The sequence below is a fragment of the Grammomys surdaster genome, unplaced genomic scaffold (genome assembly GCF_004785775.1).
Source record: "Grammomys surdaster isolate TR1022 unplaced genomic scaffold, NIH_TR_1.0 147, whole genome shotgun sequence".
Classification (NCBI taxonomy): domain Eukaryota; kingdom Metazoa; phylum Chordata; class Mammalia; order Rodentia; family Muridae; genus Grammomys; species Grammomys surdaster.
The window spans coordinates 2,194,334-2,216,937 of NW_021604605.1; the positions used below are offsets into that span (position 1 = coordinate 2,194,334).

Below are 22,604 nucleotides of genomic sequence, written 5' to 3' on the forward strand. Positions count from 1 at the left end.
CCCTCCCTCCCCCTCTCTCTCTCTCCCCTCTTTCTTTGTGTTGAGACAAGGTCTCGCTATGTAGCCTTAGCTGGCCTGGAAGACTCTTATGTAGACCAGGATCACCTTGAACTCTCACAGAATCCACCTGTCTCTACTTCCAAAGTGCTAGAATAAAACTTCCAAAGTGTTATTATCATGGCTCAGTCCTTTCTCATCTTTTGTGGGACTATGCTGTTCCATTAAAAAGAATTAGCCATTTTTATTCATGTATATATTGTATAGCTGTCAAATTTACTCACTTAGCTCATTTAGTACTTAGTAGTGTAGATGCTATGTAATGGTAACCTTAATTTCCTTATTACCCCTATATCCCCTGCATACACTATTGTAAAATCGTGAAGCATGGTAGCTTAAGTATGGGTTTTTATCTGATTTGTTAGATATTCCCCTCACCTCCACATAAATGTAAATCCTCCATTTAATTTACTATTTTATTTAAGACCCTCTTAACATCTTTTGTCCTCACCACTTATACTGATTTAATTTATGGCAGTTTATCTGTGATTTTTTTAAAAAATATTTTTTATACATTTTTAATTTAATACAATTTTAAAACACTTTTATACATGTTTAGATACTTTTTAATTACTCTCACTTTCCAGCACTGTCAGACTGGTTTCTCTGTACAAATGCTTTTTCCCATATTCATGTCTTTCATATACATAAAATTTTAAAGATACTTTGTAATCTATATGCCTGTCCTTACTCATTGGCACTCTAACTGGTTCAATTTCAACATTTCTTTTGAGCTTTATTTTCTTTGTATGTATTTTACATTTATTTATTTGTTTATTTAATGCGTATGGGTGTTTTTTGTACAAGCATGTCTGTGCACCACATGTGTGTAATGCCTGTGGAGTCCAGAGATGTCATTGAATCCCCTGGGACTGGACTTATAGATGATTTTGAGTTGCCACGTAGGTGCTGGGATCTCTGGAAATCAGCCAGTACTCTTGACCACTGAGCTATCCTTCCAGCACCTTGAGTTTCAGGTGCCTGCTTTCTTTGAATGGTCTTACTTAGTTTTTCTCCACAAGTGTCAGAATCTTTTTTTTCCCTCTCTGAATGATCCACATATTCCAGGTTTAAATATAGAAAGTTAAGTGGTTAGCAACAAAATGAGTTGAGTTTTTCAAGGTACTGACAACCTTGTTGGAATATTATAACTTTATAGTTTTTTTCATAATTCCATAAGTTTGGTTCAAAGTGTTCAGTTTGGTTTGGATAGCTATTTTGAGGTCAATAAATTTTGTTACTGAGAAAGAGATTTACTAGGCCCAAAGGCTATTATGCTTCCGCTCTCCAGCTGGATACCAGATTTCTAGACCACATGTTCTCTTGATTGTGATTTTAAAGCCCATTGTGTGACGCATTTTCAAACATATTTGCTAGCTATGCATGAGAAGATAGGCCCTCCAAACTACAAGCAATCAGAACCCTCTGGATTCCAGTGAATAATGTGCTTTCATACTGTGATTACATGAACTAAGAAGAAAATTAAAAATTTGGAGGTTATTTTTGGTGTCCATGACACTCTCATGGTTTTTGAGAAACTGAAATGTTGGGAAACTCAATGCAACTATTTAATGCAAAGTCTAGAATTTAAATTTCTGAGAGATTGTGCTTTTAAGTTAAACTTTAGTATTACTTCTCAACAGTACACATTTTAGAAAGTATTGGAGATAATTAATCAAGCTAGTGACTATAAATTAATAATAGCATCTTGTCTGGCACAAAATAAGAGTTACGTAAGTGTGAACTATTCTTATTTTTATGTCATTGCGTGTGCATGTAATGCACGTGTTTGTGTGGGTACGTGCATGTGTACGTGTATATATTCATGTGGGAGACAGAGCTAGAGATCTGGTGTCTCTTCCTGATCACTTTGACTAGTTGGCTATGCTGGCTGACCAAATAGCTCTGGAGACCCTCCTGTCTCAGACCCAGTTCCCTCCATCTGTGCTACTTCTTCAACTCTGTGTAGATAAGGATCATAGTTATGGTCCTCATGTTACAAGGCAGGCACTTTACCCCCTAAGACATTTCCTCAACGTTAACTACTATCAACAACTACAAATAAAAACTATTTAAGATACCAGCTTTTGCATGCGTGGTAGAATGCTGGGCAAAATAATCCTCAGGTGTTTTTTGTTTTTTTGTTTGTTTGTTTGTTTTTTGTTTTTTTTACTATTTTGTGAATCCTAAACTCACTTTTGGAATTTTTAGTCAATACAGTTTCCAGTACCCTACTTGATTAAAGGTTAATATAGAAACATTTTATATTCCTGACCAGAAATGTAGTAGTAAAAAGTGAATTCTAACAAATAAGAGTACACTGGAAATATGAAATATACCAGATCTTCAGATTTGGGGAGAGTATAGAATGAAATGGAAGCAGTCAGTGAAATTGCACTGACATTATAAGTCATAGACCTACCTTATAATGTAGAAGGAAGGGGTTGCCTTTCCTGTGGGGATTCAAAGCTGCTGAGGATCCGTTTGTTGTTGTTGTTTTTGGTTTTTGGTTTCTGGTTTTTTTTTGTTTTTGTTTGTTTGTTTTGGTTGTCAGCAGTAGGTGAAAATTCCTCCAATGCCAGGCATTAAGCTCCAACACAGATCTCATTTGTTAGTGAAACCAAATGAACCAGGACAATCGAGTACACCCACCTGTTTGGACCACAGACGGCCAACGTAACATAGATGATGAAATTAGATTGCCAGTTCTTCATTTGGACATCAAAAGTTTCAGGTATCTCAGCCCAGGAGATGAACTTTTTTTGAGTCTCTGTTCAAGGTTGTAGTGATTAATAGGTTACTTAATCTCTCAGTGACTCTGATAACTCCTGGGTGCCTGTTTAAAGTTCTTTGGAGCATTTTAAATATTTGACAGGTACTTAATTTCCCACGTCTCTTGTTTAAACCAGAAGTCTGAGTTTAATTAACATGCCTTACAAATATAGGCACAAAAGTTATTTCCCAAACTACTGAGACAAATGGGAGCAGAAACTGATAAAGTTCATAGAACTGTTTTGTTGTTGCTTACCTGTTGTTTTTTTTTTTTTCTTTTCCCCTCTCTCCTTTCCTTCTAATGCTGGAGATGATCCCGGTCCTCATACGTGCCTGGCAAAGTACTCTACCACTGAACCATATACCCAGACCTAGAAAACTGTTTTTCCTTGAAAGACTATTTAAATGACAGAGTTCAGATGTTGCTTTCCAACCTCATAGTGTTAAACCCTTTAAGGGACAAGGGAGATGGTTCAGCCATTAAGAGCACATACTGCTCTTCTGGAAGATGGAGAGTTGAGTTCCGTATCCTGCCCTTAAACTCTAGCGCCAGGAGATCCAACTCCTTCTTCTGGCCTCTGACTCCCTCTTCTGGCTTCTGGGGGCACTGTACTCACATGTACACCCCCACCCCCATAATAAAAATCAAATCTTGAACACTCTTTTACTTATTAGCTTTCCTGTGTTGTGGAGGTCTGTAAATCTTTCCTTTGGGGCTTGTTGAAATTGACCTTGGAAGTTAGAAGACAACTTGTCCCATCTAGGCTGACCGATTTTATTATGAGTGTATTGTAGTCACACAGCTTTGTTTAGCATTAGCAAGTCCATTGACTACTTATGAAACATTTCACTAAACAGTGATTAAAAGCCAGAATATTTAAAGTTCAAAATTTTTCCATAAAGAAATTTTCTATAAAAAACTGGTTTTGCCAATCTAGTATAAATCACTCTGGAATAGGAAGAACAGATCAAATTCCTATTTTAGGAGCCTTGGGAGGAAGACAGCCTTAAGCTTGACTGAAGACAGAGATAGAGAACTTAATATTCTATTCAGTTTGTGCTCCCCGTGTTTCATTCTCCATTCTTTCCTAAAGCAGCCATTGTTCCCCTCGACATGAATTCTAAACGACTGATTTATAGGCACATCTTTTCCTCAGATGTGTGATATGAAGCCTCTAGAAGCAGTAACTTCAGACACAAGGGTCAGCTCTCTTGTATAGACATTTCCACAGAATTCCTTTCCACAGCATTCTCCATTCATGCCTACTACAAACTTCAGCTCTGGTCTTTGAAATGAGGGTACCTTTTTGAAATGAGGGACTCTACCAATATTTTTAGCCACAGTATGTTTTCTGTTATTTGACTGTTGTTTTCATAACTGCTACTAATACAGAAGGGATGCTAACTATTGAGACTGCGAGACTACATTCATTTGCTGTTAAGGCTGCGATGAATTCAGGTAGAGAAGCCCCTACTGCATGCTTCCTAAGTGTAGTGATGGATCTCTTTATGCTGCTGAATCACTATATACTACCTCAGTTTACCTCGTTGACACATTATCATTTTTGACCAGAGCTAATGTAGTTCATGGTGGCACACCTAACAGCATGTCAGAGGACCTGACTTTAGGCCTCAGTACTGCAAAACAAAAGAGAGTTAGCAAAGTACTTGGGCTGTTTATAAATATTCAAAGGAAAATAAACACTATTTGATAGTTTTTTATTATTGCTTTGAATTTTGAAAAATGCCAGTGGAAATTTAACTACATTTTTTAAAAAAGGGTTCTTCATTATAGACAATGAGATTTTTAAAATTGAGTATTGGTGAGATAACTCAGTGGGTTTAAACCACTTGCCATGCAAGCTTGATACTCTGATATTGATCAGCTTCCAGAACTTTTCTTCTGACCTTCACATGTGGGTTATAACACATTTACATGCATGTGCACAGACACTAATGAATAAGTAAATGTTTTAATGTATAAAAATTTCATATAAAGATGAGCCCATTTGACAAAATGAGAGTCACCTGTTAAAACAGTAATGATCAAAAGAAATCATTGCATCTATTTTCTCTTCCATGACTATAGATGTAAACTGAGGTAGGTCGTTTAATAGGTTTGTGAAGCAATAACTAGACTTAACTGCTATTTGGCAAAAAAAGGTATGTGATTTTTGTTAACCTAGGGCTACTGTGGAAAACTTCAACAAAGGTTGAAAGCAATCTTTGAAAATGTTCTTCACATGGATGAAGTATCCTTCCTTTTATGGTCTCCTTTCTCTGAACAGAAGACTTGAGTGTTCTCTAGGATACTTGTTGAAATCCTGTTCTCCATCTGCCATGCTAGGCATTTCCCATGTGCCCTAAAGGGTGCACTATTGAGCCAGTAACCAAAACAAAGGACCTGAAGCAAATTTGAAACCATGGAGGCTTTTAAATCTTGTCAGCCTGCCAATTCAAGCAGTGTATGGCAGGTGTGTTGGAGATTTGTAAAGCCAAAATAAATGGCCACAAGAAATTCAGAGGTAATACAGATGTTAAGGGAGGCTTAAAATGGAAAGAAATAAAACATTATATTCATGGTTCATTCTGGAGTGCTCTAAAAGTAATTTAAGGAGTGCCTCCTCAGACATTGCATCTTTGTGGTCTTTGAACATAGTAGACTTTGGCTGTGCTTCTGTTTTGTGTACTGACTTGGAGACACAGAGTGGAGAAAAGGAGAGGTTGGAGAATAAGGGAAAATGAGACAATAGTGCTTGTTTGTAGTGAGCTTGCACGCCTTTGGAATAACTTCCTGTTTCTATCAGATCAGCAGAACGTAGTTCTTCATACTTTGAGGGGGACAAGTAGGGAGGAAGAGGGAGAGAATTTTTATAAAAAATAAAAAGAATCTTTAAAAAACAGTGTACTTTTTCAAAAGATGTAATTATTTGTGAATTTTTTGTATATGCAATAAATTTGTATGCTCTCCTTATATTTTGCCTAGTGGCCTTATGGATGAGCATTATTTTGAAGTTTATAATTGTGAGAAAATACTCAAATTCATTGTTCCATTGCTTTCTTTTTTTAATTTTTTTCAAAACTTATTTTTGATGATGGTTCTTAAACACTTTAACCTCCTTTGTAGCCCACCACCCACCAAAGATAGTGGGAAAGAAAGGATGTGGGGGAAGGGGACCTGGTGCTTTCAAAACCTAGAAAGGTAGACAGAACTCTGATTCTTGGGTCGTAATGAAGTTCCTTCCTAGCAAGGTACAGCTGATAGACTAATGTTAACTTACTATGCCACCTTAGTATCCTTCAAACTAGGAGTCCTTAGATGCACAACAATACGTGATGACAAAACACAAAGGCACAAAACCGAGAAGCCATATTCTTTAATATCAGGGGATTGGACAGAGCAAAGTTATGTCAGACAGACAGATAGAATAATGAAAAAAATGTGTTCTTTGCCATAATAACGACCCAGTGTTTTGATATGGTTTAAAAGGAGTCAGACTGCCTGGCTTGAACCTCAGCTCTATAACCTACTTAGCTGTGTGACATTGTGCAAGTTACTCAACCTCCCTCACCTCCATTTTTCCCATCTATAAGATGAGAGCAATAGCCTCCTCCCCAGGAGGGATCTAGGCAGCAGTAAATCTTAGTGTGAATAATTCCCCAGTATTTCTCTTTATGACTCACTTCTGTGCAAGTGTTTAAGAGTGGATTTAAGAGTATTAATTAAGTCATAGTACCTGGGTGTTCCATTCATGGTGAATTAGAGACGTGTGCTGAATTCACAATACTTAGTGTCTACTTCCAGCCCTTCACCAACTCTCTAATATAATCTTTCCAGTTTTCTGGATCTTAAATTAGTTCTTTATCTAAATGAACATAAGAAATTCCACAAAGCCAGAGATCTTATCAGTCTCGTCAACCGTGCCTGGCACCTCGCAGATACTGGTACATGTTGCTTCACTACAACTTGGGGATATTATGAAAGGGATGATACACACCAGGCAAGAATGGAATGCTGTGAATGAAACATAACCATAGCACAAAATGACTAGCTTTCCTCTTTTGAGATTCCCAGAGGAGATAAATGTCTTCTGTCAAGATCTGTGCAGAAGGCTTGGAGTCAGAAGATCTTGCCTTAAGTCATGGTTTAACCACTCACAGCTTAGTAATGTCAAACAAGAGGTTTAACTTTATGAGTTTCATTTCTTTCATCAGAATATTTCAGTTATCACTCATGGTTTATAGTATTTTTGAGATAACATAAGAAAGTCCTAGGGTTCCATTCTTAGCACTTGAGAACAAATCCAACAACTAAAAACTACAATCTTTTTGAGAGATCCAAAGATCAATGCAATCCTAGCATGTGGAAAAGAGCAAACAAACACAGTAATTTCATGCTCTGCATTGGAGGATTCTAAATCAGAAAAGGCCAAACTCTTCCTGTTGCAAGGCTAAAGTTTACTGTTGCCCAAACTAGATGATCTTAAGAATGTAAGAAGAGCCTATCTTTGGTGCATAGTCTTTCCAAGTACAGCTGCATGAGAGAACTTCAGATTCTCACCAGCTCCTGTTGTTGTTGTTGTTGTTGTTGTTGTTGTACCTCATTTCTTGTGAGTCAACTCCCCAAATGTTTTCACCCTGAAGGAAGGAAGACATGTATTCGCTAGAACTGTATCGAGGAATTGGCCAGGATCCCATCCAAGGTCATAGGCAATAAAACCAAAACCAAAACAAAACAAAAACCCTGTTCTCTCACCCACTCCTGATGTTACATAGAATGCATGACTGGAAGCCAGTTCCTGTTGGTTTTTTTTTATTTGTGTAAGTTCAAAATTAAGAATTATAATTCATATCTGTGTTTCTACATGATATGCCTCTGTAGAATAGTCTTTCTCCAGATCTTTGCTGTTTATGTTCAGAGCAAATCCTTGACCCTTATAAATATTCCTCTTTTTTTGGTGGTTGTTTTTCTTTCACATATGTGATTTAGTTGCAGGATTAAATGTGAATATAAATTTCCATGCTCCAGAGCACACCCTTACAGTGTACTTTCCATAATATACTAAGCCACTTAGAATATGTGAGCTGGGCTTGCTCTTGAAAATTCCCTTAGGGAACCAACAGTGCTGAGATGTAATGTCCACGGGGAATACGGTAAAGTGTGGAGTAGCCGATCCCATTACTAGTAGAGTTGCTTTTTTCCCTTATATATTTTTGTTGTTGCTGTTGTTACTGTGCCTCTTTACACTTAAAAAATACATGATAAGTGACAGCCTTATTAGGCACTATTTCACATAATGTCCAATTTATTCGTTTATAAGTGCACAGTTTGTCAGGTGTGGTAGCTCATTCCTATCCCAGCATTTTCGAGGCAGTGGCAGGCAGATCTTTGTGATTTCAGTGCCAGCATAGTTGACATAGTGAGTTCCAGGATTTGTAAATAATATGTCTGTAAATATTGCCAGAATGTCAAGCTATTTTTCAATAACACACTGATGCATTGAATTGCTAGGTTATATAACACTAACTTGTTGAGGAACTAATCTTAAGTTTGTCATAACCATGGCATCATATTTTTTCCGTTTGTCTGACAACTTTAAACCTTTATAACATGGCTGTATGTGTAACACAATGTGATGGGGACCCCGAACAGCAAGAGTAGTCCTGGGGCTTCTATTGAAAGCCCACACTATGCCCCCAGGCCCATTATTGAGTAATTAATTGTAATTCCACGTTCCCAGTTAGCTATTACGTTTTCCAGAAGGGGACTAGGAAATTCACTGTGGCAGTAGTAAAATTAAGAATAGTTTGTTCCTGAAAGAGATACTTCCTAAGACATCAGTGAATCCAAGTCTTTAGCCAAATGGCAACTTAGTTCAGTAAGCTGTAAGGAAACAAAGTCACCTACAATACATTTTAGAAAACATTATCTGAAGGAAGTCGGAGGGAAAGAAATGGTTTTCCATTGACTAGATAAGTTTAATTGCATTGACTAGACTTTTACTTTCCCAATGGTAACTGAATAGTCCAGTGATGTTGAATCTCCTCTGGACTGTGGAAAAGGCTAACAATCAGGGATTGATTGTGTTAAAATAAGTAGTGAAGGATTTTCATGAGTTTGAAGTTCACTTTGGATGCCATTAACAAGGTAGTTGCTTTATTGGCTACTTACAGCTAACTTCTGTCTTGCTGTTACTACAGGTTGTGCGCATGGCATATCATTGGCAAATTAACTTTGCATGTATCTTTTCAGCTGAGTTGCTTGCTTCTGTTGCTGGTTGACACTGGGCTAACCGCAAATCTTCAAGCTGCCTAATACCTAACATAATACTTCAATAGCATGTTCTATCTCACCTACCTGTGTGTGTTGAAATCTTCCTTTCATAAAAAACTAATAAATAGCCTGGGAAATACACCGTGGAACAACAATCCTAACTGCTCAAGGAATGTTCTCAAATTGAAAGCACATTTTATATTTCCGTCCCCCATTTCACTTCGTAAGAAGTGAGTGTCCAGCTAGTTGTGTCATGAATGCTTCATATAAGTTTACATGCATTCCTGTGTTTTGGTATGAGGACAAATAATAGAGGCTGCAATTGGCCATGATAAGATTAGTTTAAAGATAGATTGGGGGTGCCTCTACAACCATGACACATGCAAGTAAATTTAATGAGTAAGGGGCTGTCATGTTATTTTCTGCATAGTGGACAGCAAAATGCAGGATACCCTGAACAAACTAAACAAACTAAACAATCATTTTTAAGAGACTGGGATGTTGCCCAGTTTTGTGCTACACTGGGAAGCGCCCTTTTATTGGTTATGGCTGACTGTACTAAGTTGCAGTGTCGGTATGTAGCTGCTTCCTGTTTTACATGAGCTAGCAACTTTTCTTTCAGAATCTAGAGTGTGAAAGGAAGCATTGTAGTGGTTTAGCTAATTTCATTTATTTTTTTCTTGCAGGTTCTGAAAAGTGCCTTTTCTGAAAACTCTGCTGCTTGGATTCTACTCTAGAGCTCTCTTTCCAAGCCTTCTCCCCACACACGCTTCCCACCCCCACCCCTACACAACCTTGCCTGCTTGTAGTTCACTGTCAGCAACTTGCCCATTTATTTTTTTCTCTCATTCTCAGTTTTCTTAGTCATTTTTTCCTCCCCTTGATTTTGCAAAACTATATTTTTAGATTGTAACATCCTCCCAACCTTATTCCTCTGAGCAAAGAGTTGAAGAGATAGACTTTTCTCTCCTTGATCGGAGACCATCCACAAATTGAAGGGCAGCCAGCAACATATGCTTTTTGTAAGAATAATTGAAACCATCAACTAGACAGCATAGGATTCTTTTGAATGTCTGCCAGTTATTTGGAGCAAATTCAGCAAAAGAACAAAATATAGTATTCAATATCTTAACCTTTCTAGTTGCCTTCTTAGGACTTGGTCTCTAATTTGATTTTTGGTTATTCTGGTACGTTGACTTATTAAGTGGCTTTTAGTGTTTGACTAGATCAGACTTGACTTTATTTAGAACCTAAGTGCTAACAAATACTCCATGAAATCAACCTGTTCTCACTTCACGTTTGGTTCTGATTCCCTTAGATTCCTTGAATCATCTGCAGTGATATTATTCTCTGAAGAGGGTGCACTTGATTGCCGCTTTGCTCTCAGTATGACACCTGTCAATGTAGCTCTAATCCGTGATACCAAGTGGCTGACTTTAGAAGTTTGTAGAGAATTTCAGAGAGGAACTTGCTCTCGAGCTGACGCAGAGTGCAGGTTTGCCCATCCGCCAAGAGTTTGCCATGTGGAAAATGGCCGAGTGGTAGCCTGTTTTGATTCACTAAAGGTGAGTGCCCTGTGTATGCACATAATTGCTTCAATGTGTTGATTTCTAGACATTTGAAAACAAGATGTGCTAGAAAAGAATAAAAGTAATAATAGCATTATAAAATTATGTATTATTTGGTTTCAGACAAGTTATACCCTTTTCTGTGTGCCGAGCTAAGCCAGTTGAAGGCTCATTTTACTAAAGTCACCTTACCAAGATAGATTTACTTGTAAAATGAAAAGTCATGAATTTTTATAGAACTGAGGTTTAAGCAGGTACTCTATGTGTATCTGTCTGGTCTGTAACTTACTATGTAGAACAGGCTAGCCTTGAATTTGTAGTAACCCTTCTGCCTCTGCCTTCTGAGTACAGGGCTTGCAAGCATTTACCACCAACCTGACTAATTTACCACCTCATAGGATTTTTATTTCTATATAGAATTTAGACTTTAAAAAATTATTAGATTTATTCATTTTGTTTTATCTATGAATGTTTTGCCTACTTGTATATATGTACAACATGTGCATGCATGGTACCCACTGGAGGTTAGAAGAAGGCATCAGTATACGCATACACACACACACACACACACACACACATATGGAGAGAGCGAGAGCGAGCTTATTTTATATATTAGTAAGATATAAATGCCATATAAGACCAGTCACCAGTCAGACAGAGGATGTAAGTTGAAACCTCACTGTTCATGAAGATTATTATATTATTATACAACTAACTTCACTAATGTCTCTTCTTGAACACACAAGTGAAAACTTCTAATTTGTAAATATCAACAAAGTCTAACTGCCACGATTGTCAAGCTTAAGTATGGCAAAATATGAGGGCAGGTGAGGTTCTATATACAGCAGGACATAAATGATTGTGTACCATGAGAATGTATTTATTTTCCTGTTTTACTCATAGTTACCTTAATGTAAGGAAAAAATATTCAAATTACACCAGAGAAGCAAAAACTGCGAATGGATTCTTAGTTTAATAGATTTGCTCTCATGAATTTGAAATGAAGTTTGAAATTATAGGCAAATGAAATAGGTTTAGCAAGAATTTTTAGAAATTTCGTGATATTATATGACTGTCATAATGATCAACTTCACCCCACTAACATTTTCATTGCTTGCTGCTGTGTTGGCTATTAGAGGTGCATTCTTTGTGTGCTGCTTTCCTCAGAAGACATTTTCAAATGCCTTGCTCTGAATGACTCTTATGATTGGGACTAGAGGTGCTTCAGACTTCAGAGTTCCTCAGATTTGGGGCCATTTTCATCTCCAGATTTGGAGTTATTTTCATGTATTTCCTTGAGATAGGACTCAATTTGAAACAGGAAATTCATTTATATTTTATATATAATCTACACAGGACCCATAGGTTATTTTAATGTGGTGTTTTAGTTCATCTATTGTTTGAATGCAAAATGAGATTATGTATGGTATTTTCCAATTATGACATTGTATTGGTGCTCAGAACATTGGATTTTGGAGCTTTTTAGTTTTTCAAATTAAAGGTGTTCAACCTAAACCTACATAGTTTTACTAATATCTTGGTTGCTAGTTTTTATCGTGGACCATTCCAGTTCAATAATGAAATCTCATTATGATAAAACAAAGGGTAGAACTAACATTCAAAATCTCTGAACTGCTTTTATTTGAAGCAGATCTAATAACTAAAAAGGTTAATTTTTTTTTTTTTTGGCTAAGCCTGGTGGCACACATTTTTTATCTCAGAACTCAATGGGCAGAAGCAGGTGAATCTATGTTGAGTTCAAAGCCAGCCTGGTCTACATAGCAAGTTTCAGGCCAGCTAGGACAACATAGTGAGATCCTGTCTCAGAAAAGACATTTCTTCATTGTTTTTACTTCATGCTGTATCTACAGTCGTTTTCTTTGTATTAGTTTCAGTTTATTAATTAGAACAGGGCTGGGTTGTGCATTGAGGCTGAAAAGATCACTGAGCTAGTAACGTCATGGCGTCTTTCACCCAGGGCACATGCAAGTCCAGGCATTGCACTAGGTCCTTTTTCATCTTGCCTCTGGAGATCTGGAATATAGTTCCAGCCCCACTAATCTGATCTTTCAGCTCCTTTGTCTCTCAAACCTTGAGTTACTTAGTCTTTAAAAAATACATAATACCTTCACAATGTCTGCAGAGATTCCAAAGAGACAACACAAACAAGAAACAAAAAGTCTCCGTACAAAGTGACTCAAGTATAAGGTTAACATCTTACAATTAATGGAGTGTTTGCTCTAGGAGCTATTGAAAAGAGTTCCATTTAGGTAGATTTTATTACTGAATGCTGTAAGCTCGTGTGCCTAAATCCATTGTGATGAGAGTGAATTTAGTTCTACAGTTTACATATATCAGTGTTCTATGGTTTACTCTGATAGGGACTTCATCACGATGTAAAGATTCTGTCTTTTTTGTTGTTGTTTTTTATTTTTATTTTTTTTTAGGTTCTGTCTTTCTAGGCATCATAGAATAATGCAGACACACATCTCTATAATCCTTTATAGACTTCAGGTCAGATTTTCTATTAAAGGCAAAAGAATGCTTACTATAAAGTAAACACGTTGAGGACAATAATAAGAGTGAATCACTTAACTATTTTCATATGCTGTATTCTCTTCTGAATCCATTGCTCTTAAATCTGGGCATTGTGTTAAAATCTTGATGACCAGTCAGACTAAATAAAGATGATTTACATAATTCCTACAGTCTTAATTTCTTTTCATGAAAATTAAATATTTCAAATATACAAAGCCTTTTATATAATTGCTTAATTTGCCATTTAAATAGCATATTCATCAGTTTCATGTCTGCATAAAAGCTTTGTATTTCTTTTTTTTTTCTTGTATTGCTTCTTATCCAAGATATGCATGAAAGCTATCCTGAGATCAAGGTAATTGACCTATGCTGATTGTACTCCTATCATATGCACAACACACAGAGAACATGCCTTTAATTATTGCCGACACATTCGGTGCTCCTCTTGAATTTGTATAATTGAAGCACCGTTGAATTTATCTGTGTACTGTTTTTTTCATCAGTGGTTAAATAAGCAATCGTTTGATGATTTGTAGGCTGTGTGCTGTTTTCTTTTTTTTTGAGTCACGCATGCATGAGTGTGTATATGTGTGTGTGCATGCGTGTCCTGTGCGCGTGCATGTGTGTGTGTGTTCCATTAGTACTAGCTACTTAAACAGATGATGGTTCTTTGCCTACATTATAGGCATAATAGACACTGTCCTATTCTCCCGTCATAATGAAGGGAGGTCATGAGAATAGGAAGGGTAATCAGAGTGGATTGATTGTGCATTGTGCTGAAGGGCTGCACCATTAACTACATGAACGAACGCTGCACCATATCCAGATAGGAATCCAGTCTGTGGTGCCTGTAAATGAATTCTCAGCTACACAGAAGAGTCTCCTGTCTTGTTAGCATGCAGCTGTTTTTGACTCAGTTGCCTTGTCTTCTTAGTACATTTCTTTCAAACTTCCCTTTGGCATTGGTTAACCCATTCTATACTGATTCCTTGGTATTCCGTGTGGTCATTGATTTAGATTGGCATTTAGAACGAATTACCCACAGATTTAACAAAAGATCATATGCTTGTGATTATTTTCCTAGCCACCTGCTTACTTTGCATCAAAAATATCAGGTCTAGCCGGGCAGTGGTGGCGCACGCCTTTAATCCCAGCACTTGGGAGGCAGTCGCAGGCGGATTTCTGAGTTCGAGGCCAGCCTGGTCTACAGAGTGAGTTCCAGGACTAGACCAGAGTGAGTTCCAGGACAGCCGGGGCTATACAGAGAAACCCTGTCTCGAAAAACCAAAAAAAGAAGAAAAAATCAGGTCTATCTTCAACCTCCCACTCTATTCTCGATCATCTACCTGCTATACTGCAAATACATAAAGGCAACAAGCATTGCATTATAGCACATTGACAGTGCTCATATCTACCTGTCATAGTCAGTACTTTGACTGGTTTTGTAACAACTACTTGCTAGTTAAGCCATAAGAGCAGTCATAGTCAGAGGATAATTATGTTAATCCATATATATTCTTAAGTGACAGAACTGGGAGACTAATGTACATAAAAGACCTCTAAATAATGGTAATCCAACATTAAGCACAATGATACTATGAAAAATAAAATATGTATAAATATGCTTGTGGGTAATAATTGACCCTAGGATCCGTATGTTCTATATTTAGAGCCACTAATGACAGCAGTTCTCAGTAGCTTAAAACTTAAGTATTTGGGAGCTGAGGCTGTAGCATAGTGGTTGTTTGCCCAGCAGAGTCAAGGCCCTGAGTCCAATCTCCAGCCCCATACAATAAGAGACTATTTTGGTTGTATATTTGCTCGTGCACATTTGCTTAGGTACATCTGACCAGACGTCAGACTCTTAGCATAACCCCAAGGATTTCACAAGATATAGTACCATTTATGAGCTCCAGGTTTGGTTGCACTATAAAGCCTGTCTTTCTGCTGGTCTTGAAAAATAATGTTTTACTTAAAAATATCTTGGATATTGCCCTTAACAAGGAATAAGCCTTCATTTATATAGGCTTTCGAGGAAGGTGGGAGTGGGTGGGAGGGTAGGTGGGGGCACATCCTCATAGAAGCAGGAGAAGGGGGGATAGGGGTTTCTGGGTAGGGGAAATGAGGAAAGGGGATAACATCTGAAATGTAAAGAAAATATCCAATTAAAAAAAAAGACGAGAAAAAAAATTTTTAAATCTCGTTTGAAGAAAAATGGATTCTTGATTAGCACTCAAACATCCTCACCTTCTTTGAACTTTTTATTTGAAATAAATTTAGATTTAGAGAGAAGTTGCAAAAATAATAGAAGCATTGCCTGTATTCTCTTCAGCAGATTCCCCTAAGCGTCGGCGGCTTACAGCCCACTTATAATATAATCATCCAAACCAGAGAATGAGCACTAAGCAAAACTCCTAAGGAAGGGACTTGACTTCAGTTTCTCCAACTGGTTCCCAGAGGCTTAGCAGTTCAGATGATTAGTTTAAAGAAGTTTTGTGTCCATAGAATTTAAAACAAAACTAGGAAATGAGGGATTTTGGCTACTGAAAGACTATTCAATTAAAAACCTTTACCATTTATATATAAGGAAGTTGAAGAATTACTAAGAGAAAGTTAATTTCCCAAGATCACTACAAAGTTATCAGAAGAGCTTGATAACTTGTGTCTTTACTACAATTGAGAGGAAAAATGGAGAAAATATCAAAAGGGTATTTAAATTAAAGTTTATGGTTCATTCTTAGCTCTTTTTCTGGAGTTATATGTTAAAACAGGATCTTAGAAGCAGCTAAGATTAGTCTCTAATTCTGGACAATTCTCCTGACTCAGTCTCCCAAGTGCTGAGATTACTGATATGAGCCATAATGCGTAACTAATACTCTTATTGTTAATCATTTATACTGTTTGTTCCACTAATGGAGAGTAGAAAGGAGATACTGTTGTTTACAATGTTATCTAACATTATGCTGATAGTTTTCTCAATTCCCAAGCATCAGAACCCTGAGTTGTCTCGGTCCATTCTTTTTCTCAAACCCTGCATTGTTAGGTTAGTTAATCAGATTGGTGGCTGATTTTTCCTAATACTCTCTGATGTTGTTATGTACTTACTAGTAAAGTGCACTGACTAGCTGGTGATATCTGTCACCGATCACCTGGAAATAATATAGTGCTGTTTAGCCTCAGAATGGAGTGAAAAAAAAAAAACCTTCAACTCTAATTGACTTTACTTAAAATGTTGTTTTATAGGACTATAGTTAAAAGTCATTTCTCTCCCACTTTGCAGCCAAATTGTAATTGGGCACCTGGTGATATATAACTCAGGATAGGGCCAGGAATGTATTTGCTAATTGCACTTTTGATTATACCATTCCCATGTGATAAGAGACACTTGAAAATCTGAAATTAAACTGTATTATATGTCAGCTTCTCAGTTATGAAGAAACTCTTCCATGTTAGGGCAATATAGAAATAATTTTGTCTCTGTTAGCATAGCTATATGAAGTCATTGAAAATACTGTCCTTTTCTAAACCATATTTTTGTGAACTGTGGGTACCAGGTACTTATGTACATTTAGAACTTTCAGGTAGTTTATTTAGGAAAATGGCATTGTACCCAGAATATCATTTACTGACTGCTTGTTTTCCCCCAAATGATATACTTTCTGCCTATACCATCCTTAAAGTGACCCTTTCTCTAAATCCCATGTCATTTAATTTTCAGCTTACAGACATACATGTTTCAGAGGAGTCATAGATGTGTGATGTCATCATCTTTTCATTTTCCTGTGTGTATTAAGCTATACAAACATTGTTTGGGTTTTTAAATTTTGTTTTAGCGATTAGTGTTGTATAATCTGGATTTTTAATCCTCTTTGACGTTGTGGCATTGTTTGGTTTTTCTTTTGTTATTATTAATTCATTTGATTAACTAATTAATTAATTTTAGAGAGGTTCTTTCTATGTATCCCTGGCTGTCCTGGAACTCACAGTATAGACCAGGCTCTTCTGGAACTCACAGAAATCCACTGTCTCTGCCTCCTGAGTGATGGAATTAAAGGAGTGGCCAGCATGCCTGGTATGTTTTAGTGTTTTTATTCCTATACTGACAGCTACTTTACCCAAGGTCAAGTTTACTGCCAGATGTAATTACACGTATATTTAAGTTCTGCTTTTTGTTGTCTTGATATTGCTCTCTTTAAAATTCAGTAAATGATTCCATTTTGTCCATGTTTTGTTTTCTAAACGATCTCCCCTATCTGGAATTAACTACATGGTCACTAGAAATAGACTAAATATTATATATTTTATGATACACTTGTGTGGTATTATTTATTTACTTTCATGCATAATTTGGTATCTGGTTAAAGAACATATGGCTATAGGATACATCATTAGAAATAGTTTTTCAGCTATGACTTTGTCAAAAGCATTTATTAAATGTATATATGCCTTCAACTGAGTGTTTTCTATCATAAATGTATATTATTTCCCGCTGAAATTGATTTTTGACACACTAGAAGTTGATATAAAAATTAACCTTTGATCCTGCCCATATTCTTCTGGGTAAACATAGACAGTGAGAGTGGTTTCCAAACTGCGAAGACTGTCCCTAAATTTGAAAGTGTAGAGCCCATAGTAATATATCTGTGTTAAATACAACACATTCCCCAAGTCAAGAGATATCTTGTGTGCCAGCCACAATTTGCCGACAAACTACATAGTAGTGATATTCTAAATCTTGTACATACAAAAATGTACAGAATATGTTGTTGCCTTTTTGCATTGCACGGAATGGAATTGAAAGGCCAAGTGCTTTGCTAGCTACCAGCTCTACGGGTGAGCTGTTTTTGTAGCCCATGTTTTCTATTGCTTTGTTTTGTGACTCACTGGATATTTTGTGCTTTGTTTTTGAGTCTCACTGGATATCTCTGAGTGGCCTCTACGTCTGGGCCCTCCTTTCTTAGGCTTTCTAAATGCTGGAAATACAGGTGTGCAGCCCTGTTTAGGGCTTCAGATGACATTTTCCTCTGTGACTTCACACTCTTTATCAAGCTTTGGTTTATGGTGTGGACAGCATTGTACTGTCTGTAATCTTTTACCCAGAGATGAGATTAAGACTACATTGTCACATTGTCCTCACACCTTTGTCCATGGACCAATTTGTGAATGATAGTAACACTGACATAACAATTTGAGGATTCCTAACATCTTCAGGAACACTGTTCTTGCTTCAAAGATTTCAAAATACCAAATGGCAGAAGTTAGGGGTTTTTTTGTGAATGTTTATGCTCATCACTTACATAATCTTACATTTTTCTAGCTTCTCAGATAGCATAGTTTGTAGTTTTTGCAATTTCTTGGTTTCTTCATTTTTAAAAAACAAGACCTTATATGGAAGTACCTTCAAAGGGCTGGGGCGCAGCTCAGCAGTAAGGCTCATGTTTCACACATGGCGGACCTAAGTTCTATCTCCAGCACAGAAAAATCAATCAATCAAACAAAGAAAATCTTTTGAAACAAAATCAGTCTTAAATGTAACAAAAACATGAAAACCATGGATGTTTTCAATCTACCGGCAGGTACTTTGGAGTACTATTTGTGGTTTTTTACCAGAATTTGTATAAATGTCAGGGGTTGTTTAATGCTGAAAGTCCTGTTATATAGAAGTTCTATATGAATTCAATTCCCAAAGACATGATTTGTTTAACAAACGTTTATTGAAACATCTTACTTATTAGACACCGATTGGGCTCAGAATATAAAATTATGGAAGACGTAACTCCTACTTGATCTCTTAGTATTAGTTGGCTCTGTCGTGTCTCATAAGCCATGTATTGTCTCAGAGTTAAAAGAATCCACAGGAAAGACAGGACTGGGATTGTGTCCAGGTGTAGAGGTTAAAGACACAGACACGTAAGAAGTGGTGTTTGAAGTATTCTTTGAAGAAGGGATAGGCAGATATTCCAGGCAGAAAGGATAAGCTAAGCAAAGTCAGAGGGGGATGCCAGCGTCTGAGTGTTAAGTTTGGACAGGCTGGAGCATAGAGCTTACATTGGAGAAGACTAGGCTTAAAATTCAGTGAGCCAAGTGGAGAATGTGACTCTATGGTTGAGGGCTTGCCTAGCATGCATAGGGCTCTGGATTGTCTTCAGCAAACACGGAGACAGTACAGAGTTAGGACTCTAGACTTTATTTTGTAGCTGTGAGAAATCTAGGATACTTTTTAAAGTGTGTGTGTGTGTGTGTGTGTGTGTGTGTGTGTGTGAGTGTGTGTGTGTGTGTGTGTTTGAATAAGGTCATGGCAGCAGTAAGAGAATGCCAAGGGTGAAACCATTTGGGTGTACATTTATCAATTTGTTGTAGCCCCATAAGTCATGTGTTCAATTGGAAATTAGATTGCTTGCACTAATTTGCAGTAACTTAATCTTTTAAAAGTGGAGACTTGACCAAATATCTTTGGTTTATCACACTAATATTTTAACATAATATTCAGTGATAATCATTTAGGAAAATTTTTTAAGCTGGGGCTCTAGTGGGATTTCTCTGTAGATAAGATTACTAGCTACTCTTGCAAAGGACCTGGGTTCAATTTTCCAGCATTCACAACCATTTGTAATTCCAGTTCGAGGGGATCTGACGCCCTTGTCTGTCCTCTGTAAAGCACCAGGTACAAATGTGCTGCACAGACATACATGCAGACAAAACTCCCATACACAAAAAATAAGGAAATAATGTTTAAAGGAAATTGGGCCGGGTGGTGGTAGCGCATGCCTTTAATCCCAACACTTGGGAGGCAGAGGCAGGCAGATCTCTGAGTTCGAGGGCAGCCTGGTCTACAGAGTGAGTTCCAGGACAGCCAGGGCTATACCAAGAAACCCTGTCTCGAAAAACCAAAAAAAAAAAAAAAAGAAAAAGAAATTGGAGTGGGAATAGAGGGATGGAGGTGCTTACTTTGCAAGCATGAAGACCTGGTTGGGATGCCCAGCTCCCACATAAAAAGTCAAGTACACGTGCTTGTAATCCCAGGACTGGAGGTGGAAAATGGGTGATCTCTGGGCCTTGCTGCCCAGATAACCTACCATAGTTGGTGGATTCCAAATTCAGTGAAGATCATTTCATTAAACACACACACACACACAATACATGAGGCCACTTAGCATCAATTTCTGCCCTCTACATACTTGCATACACGTGTACATCCCTCCAAACCTGTGTACATATGTACCACATACATATACAATACACACACACACCCCACATATTTTAGACTGTAGTGGCACACACTTGCAGTCCCAGCACTGAGAGCTTGATAAAGAAGGATCACGAGTTTGAGATCAATCTAAGGTACCTACTGATACCCATCTCAAAAACAAATTTTAAGTGAAGTTTTAGTAAAGATCTCCTATTCTTTCTATTATTTTATTTGTTTTGCATTAGGTGCTGTCTTACTATTATAACCTTTTGTGACTAGCACATAATAGTGCCTTTAAACTAAAAACATTTTTTTCGTGAAACAAACATCTTATGGATGAAACTTTTATGAAATTATCACCAACTTTCTTCACTCAATGACATTTAGCCTAGATTTGAAGGCTAGTAAACTGCAGATTTGTGCAAATGAAATTCAATCCCTCAGAATCAAAGACCTGTTCTTTATTCAAATGTTGTTGGATATTCTATAAATGTTGCATTTTGTGTACTTTTTCCTTATATTGGTACCTTCAGTCTTTTTCTGTCAGGCTACCATTAACTATTATTTTAAAGAATTTTTGTAATAATCTGGTAAAATTTAAACATAACTGCAATTTAGTAAAAAGACACTGCTTTGAAAAGAAATAGGAAAAGACTGAGCATGGTTTGCAAATATAATTTTATGGAGGTATCTAGGCAGGCATATGAGTTATGCCTTTGAATTTTTTAAGTCAGTACAATTTCTTAACACTCTCCCCATGTTTATGACCATTCCTGGATAGCAATGTTCGGTATTCAAAAGAGAATATTCTGAGCCCTGTGAAATCCCCAGTAATCCAGATATGAGCCAGTTTAGGCAGCTGACTCTGCTTTATTTCAAAAACAGGAAAGATAAGATGAGCATGGTAGCCAGTGTCTGTGATCCCTGAATTTGGTAGTTGGAGACAGAAGCATCAAAAGCTCAGAGTCTTCTGTGGCTGTATTATCGGTTCCTGTCCAGCCTGGGCTACATGAGACCCTGTCAATAAACATAAAATAGCAACAGAAAAAACAGACAGACAACAGAGTCAAGTTCCTGGAATATTTTTTTAAAATGTTTCAACAAAGAAGAAAATAAGTGAAGTATTTTAAGTATTTAGTAGCATTCAAGTGAAGTCAGCTTTGACAATGACTTCCATAACTGCGATTTGAATGTGCTAATGGACAACTGACCTGCCAAAAGAATCAAGGCTCTTTTCTTCAAATTTTATGCCTTGTTTTGATGGCTCATAACATCTATTCTGTGTTATGAGTGATACCTCAGTGAAACCCCAAGTCTCCCCATCAAACTCGCTCTTCCTGTTTCTCAGCTACCCAAAGTCATCCTGATCACCTTTGCTATCTCTGCTGTATTCCCAACCCCTCAATAGGCTTCAAGTCCTAGAGCCCTCTCTGCTTTTCCTGAGGCTCTACAGTTTGAAGAGAGATGAGACTGACCTTACATGACAAGTGCTTAGTATTGAATGATTTCCTTGATCAGGGAGAAAACAATGCAATTCAATACGTTTTCCTATTTACTTACGGTTACCTGAAAGCTCTGTCTTACGTTTGGGGCCCAGTCATGAACTTTACTGTAGATTTGGGATATTTGATATAATTATCAAAACTTAAAAGAACATCCTGTCATCCCTACTGCATCAAACATACTCTCCAGGCCTAATGTAATGATCCTATTGGAAAAATACCTTTCTTGAAAGTCATTTTCAAAACTTTTGGAAGAATGTAGCAGTATAAATCGAAACAGAGCAGGTAAGTATGGGAAGAATCCATGCATTTTTATATAGTTTGTTAAGCTTCTAGTTGGCTTCATTTAGACATGTTATCGTATTGTGAACATTCCAGTATTGAGAACTAAACAGCTTGGTTTAAAAATTGGTTTCCAGTGATACAATCTCATTTATACACAAATCACGTCATATTGTGTTCCATATATTGAGTACAAATATTTTTCAGTCTAAAGTAAAAGTGAAGAAGTGCAGTAAGTGCAACTGCAACTAATCTTAATATAGAATGGCAAAAGAAAAATACATGCAACTTGTCAAATGGGTGTTGGTATTTTCTTCATTGTGTGAAAGAGGGAGACTGAGAATGTAGCACAGCCATAGCATATAGCATGTGTAAGGCTCTTAGTACTTTACCCAGCACTATGTAAGCAAGGGGATGGTGTG

The 22,604-nt window shown here is 37.1% G+C and overlaps 1 protein-coding gene across 5 annotated transcripts in view; it reads left to right on the forward strand.

The window, feature by feature from the left end:
* The window catches only part of Mbnl3 (muscleblind like splicing regulator 3), a 94,116-nt gene that overhangs the window by 30,162 nt on the left and 41,350 nt on the right, over positions 1 to 22,604 (forward strand). For 2 of the 5 annotated variants that reach the window (XM_028764991.1, XM_028764990.1), the window contains exon 2: positions 10,422 to 10,668. The exons of the other annotated variants lie outside the window; for them this stretch is intronic. In XM_028764991.1, coding sequence (XP_028620824.1) covers positions 10,492 to 10,668 — 177 coding nt within the window. In that variant the 5' untranslated portion in view covers positions 10,422 to 10,491. The remainder of the gene's footprint in view (positions 1 to 10,421; positions 10,669 to 22,604) is intronic. 5 annotated transcript variants of the gene reach the window in all.